At 55.5% G+C, this 4,015-nt stretch overlaps 1 protein-coding gene across 2 annotated transcripts in view; it reads left to right on the top strand.

Annotated features, from left to right (window-relative positions):
• TTC38 (tetratricopeptide repeat domain 38) overlaps positions 1–3,452 on the top strand; it is a 26,319-nt gene extending 22,867 nt beyond the window's left edge. For both annotated transcript variants that reach the window (XM_011934752.1, XM_011934751.1), the window contains one exon: positions 2,261–3,452. In XM_011934752.1, the coding sequence (XP_011790142.1) occupies positions 2,261–2,354 (94 nt within the window). In that variant the 3' untranslated portion in view covers positions 2,355–3,452. The remainder of the gene's footprint in view (positions 1–2,260) is intronic.
• Positions 3,453–4,015: the final 563 nt, after the last annotated feature.

The raw sequence follows: 4,015 nt of genomic DNA, 5'->3' as shown, positions 1-4,015 counted from the left end.
GGGTGTTAGGAGGGTGGCGTGGCTGGAGGGTGTTAGGAGGGTGGTGTGGCTGGAGGGTCAGTGTGTTGGGGTGGTGTGGCTGGAGGGTGAGTGTTAGGAGGGTGGTGTGGCTGGAAGGTGAGTGTGTTAGGGTGGTGTGGCTAGCGGTTGAGTGTTAGGGTGGTGTGGCTGGCAGGTGAGTGTCAGGAGGGTGGCATAGCTGGCAGATGAGAGGGTAGGGGAACTCCAAGGAGCCCCCACCATTGCCAGCAGCCTTGGTGCTTCCATGGCCCGGCTGGCCTCCCTCCACTCAGGCTGCTGAGCCCTTGGCCAGCGGCTGCGTAGCCCCTGTATGCCTGACGGGCGACTTTGACACCTCTCCTTGCCCAGGTCCCCCATGACCCTCAGACATAGGTGAAAGGAAGAATAGAGGAGCCATGGGGTGCCTGGTGGGGAAGGTGTGCTGTGAGAGCAGGTGGCAGCCCGGGGCCACAGGAGGCCCTTGGCTGGTGACAAGCCCAGTGGTTTAGGCGCAGGTGCACCAGCGCAGCTCCCTCCAGGCAGGGTTACCCAAACTGAGCCGTGCAGGTTCTGTGGTACTGATGAAACAGGTCTAGCTGGCAGCACTTGAACCGCCTAAAACTGTAAAATGTCTTGGACGCATGCTCCCCGCTTTGCCCTTACATGGCCATAGACAAAACCATGCATGTTTCTTTAGTGGTTAAGCCCCTTGGGGAGCTCAGGCTGTGGTGTGGGTGGGAGTTGGTGCCTCTGGCAGCAGCAGTGGGGAAAGTGGCTGTGTGGACAGGAGGACTGAGGGTGGAGCTGGGGTGAGCATCTGGGGGGCAATGCGGCGGTGCTAATGTGGCCTTCCCCAAGGCCCAGTGGGGGAGAGCAGGCTGCACGGGGAGCTGACCGCAGTAGGAGGTGTGGGGGGTGCCTTCTCTCCAAGTCCTGTCCTGCCACCAGGCAGCATCCATGGGGCCATCAGCACAGGTCACCAGCCCCCAGGGTGGGAAACCTTCCACCCCCAGCCATGGTGCCCCCACACACTGAGTGCCTGGCCCCAGCCCTTTCACACCACCCACGCCCTACAGAACCACTGTTGTCAGATGTTTGGGGACTGTCTTAGTCAGTTTGGGCTGTTACTTTAAAAGTGCCACAGACAGGCCGGGCGTGATGGCTCATGCGTGTAATCCCAGCACTTTGGGAGGCCAAGGTGGGTGGATCACCTGAGGTCAGGAGTTCAAGACCAGCCTGGCTAATATGATGAAACCCTGCCTCTACTAAAAATACAAAAAATTAGCCGGGCATGGTGGTGGGTGCCTGTAATCCCAGGTAATCAGGAGCCTGGGGCAGGAGAATCACTTGAACCTGGGAGGTGGAGGTTGCAGTGAGCCGAGATCACACCACTGCACTCTAGCCTGAATGTCAGACGGAGACTCCATCTCAAAAAAAAAAAAAAAAAAAAAGTGCCACGGACTGGATGACTTGCACAGTAGGCATGCATTGTCTCACAGTTCTGGAGGCTGGAATGTCCAGGATCAAGGCCTGGCTGGGTTCAGTTGCTGCTGAGGCCTCTCTTCCTGGCTTGTGGACAGCCATTTTCTTGTTGTGTCCTCACATGACCTTTCCTTTGAGTGCCAGTTCTTTCACATCTCTTCTTTCTTTTTAAATTTTTTTATATTTTTAGAGGCAAGGTCTCACTCGGTCACCCAGGTTGGAATGCAGTGGCATGATCACAGTTCACTGTAAACTCAAACTCCTGGGCTCAAGGAATCTTCCTGCCTCATCCTCCCATAGTGCTGGGATTACAGGGGTGAGCCACCACATCCACCTCTTCTTATAAGGGCACTAATCCCATTCACAAGGGCCCCACCCTCATGACTTAATCACCTCCAAGAGGCCTTGTTCCTAATACCATCACCTTGGGCATTTGGGCTTCAACATATACATTCAGCCTGGACACAGACATTCAGTCCACAGCAGGGTGTTTACCTCAAAGTGTACCTGGACTTCCTCTCTTCCAACCTGGGTTTTCCCCACTCATACCTGTTCTGCCCCATCTTGGGTGTGGCTTCCTGCACTGGAGGTCTGTGCCCTCCCATCCTTACCTCTCTCCAAACTGAGGCCAGGCCTCCTGCCCCTGGGCCTTGGCCCTTGCTATTCCCTCAGTGCCGCAGTCCAGTCTGCCTGTGTTCTGCCTTGGGACCAAGGGACCACCAGGCCCCACATCCCTCTAGAAGGTTCTGCAACAGAACCTCCATGTCTGTTTCCACAGGAGCCTTCTGATGGAGCGTGACGCCTTGAAGCCCAACTCGCCCCTGACCGAGCGGCTCATCCGCAAGGCGGCAACCGTCCACCTCATGCAGTGAGCCAGCCTGGCCGCCTCCACCCTGCGGAACCTCAGTGATGGCCTTGCTGTGTCCAGTCAGCTTGCTGCACCGGGTTAGGATCAGGAGACGGCTGGAGCCTGTTTGTTAGGGCTGTTGGAGGGTGATCTTCAGTTTTACGGGAAGGGGATCAAAGGTTAATTTTAAATGTGATTCTAAATCTCCTTTCGGTCCTTGAGAAGGGCCAATGTGCATTTTTCAGCAGTCACAGCCAGTGCGAGTGCTGCTCTTTCCACCTGCTTTGCAAATTCTGTTTCCCAGGGGAATGTGTCTACTGCCTGGTGGTTCAAGGGTTGGAAGGCAGGGCAGGGGTAGGGGCTGATTCCACTAGGACAGGTCTTCCAGAGGCAGCCAGCCTCCCACCACCGCCTGTCTCCTTCCAGGCTGCCCTTTCCCTTATATTCTAGACAGGCTCTGTCGTCTCATTGTGGTGGTGTCCCATTTTTCAGGTGAGGGTACCAGGGGTAGGGGAGTGGCCTGCCCAGGGTCACACTACGAGAGGCCCCCACCTGCTGCCTTTGGGCTCAGCCCCCCGCTGCTGCATCCACCGCCCTCCTTACAGATGAACGTGCACATGAGGTCCTCCTGCCGTCTCTGGGGCGAGTCTTGGAGCCCCCTGGGGGGCTCTGTTGGTGCTGATTTGGACCCGTTTCTCTTTTTAAACTGCACATCATAAGGCTTCATGTCGAGCATGATTTTAATCATAAATGCACTTTTGAGATGCAAGGATTGAGCTCAGAGCTGCTCTGTTGTGGCAAAACGCAAAGTGCTGTGATGTGTGGCTGTGACAAGCCTGAAGCGGGCCCTGTTAGTGCCGCCTCTGTCTCCTGCTTCCCCACTGAGCACCTCCTGAACGTGCTGCTGACTCAGTTGTGCTGCTTTCAGCCTTCCTGTGAGGGGAGGTCCCAGTGCACAGATGTTTTTCAAGTTCCTCAGTTTGTTCTGAAATGAGGTAGGGATTCATCAGGGCAGGAAGCAGGCCTCCTAGAAGAGAGGAGGCCTCCAAATCTATGGAGTCCCCACAGTGTGCTCAAGCCCAGGCAAATTTCTGTGATTAAAATGAATTATTAATCGGTTCCTTCAAGTCTTTGAGCATCTATGGTGCAGGCCTGGGGCTGGATCCTGGGGACATGGCTTCTCCCTGAACTTAAGGTAGGTGGGGCAGGCCAGGCGCAGTGGCTCACGCCTGTAATCCCAGCACTTTGGGAGGCCGAGGCAGGTGGATCCCCTGATGTCAGGAGTTCAAGACCAGCCTGGCCAACATGGTGAAACCCTGTCTCTACTAAAAATACAAAAATTAGCTGAGCATAGTGGCGCACATCTAATCTCAGCTGCTTGGGAGGCTGAGGCAGGAGAATCGCTTGAACCTGGGAGGCAGCGATTGCAGTGAGCCAAGATCATGCCATTGCACCGCAGTCTGAGCAACAGAGCGAGACTCCCATCTCAAGGGGGGAAAAAAAAAAAAGCAGGTGGGGCATCTAGTCAAGAAAATGGGTAATTATAGTAGGATTTCCAGAGAGTCGCCTTCTCTACCCAGGAACTAGGGACACGTCCTAAGGGGAGCCTCCCTCCCCTCTTCTGGTTCCAAGCAAGACATGACTTAGCTGTGCAATTGGGAACCCTGGTCCCTCCTCCAGGAAGCC

This window comes from Colobus angolensis, unplaced genomic scaffold (assembly GCF_000951035.1).
Source record: "Colobus angolensis palliatus isolate OR3802 unplaced genomic scaffold, Cang.pa_1.0 Scaffold138, whole genome shotgun sequence".
NCBI classification, from domain to species: domain Eukaryota; kingdom Metazoa; phylum Chordata; class Mammalia; order Primates; family Cercopithecidae; genus Colobus; species Colobus angolensis.
Note: the sequence above shows the minus strand (reverse complement) of the source record. Positions and strands in the feature narration are given on the sequence as shown.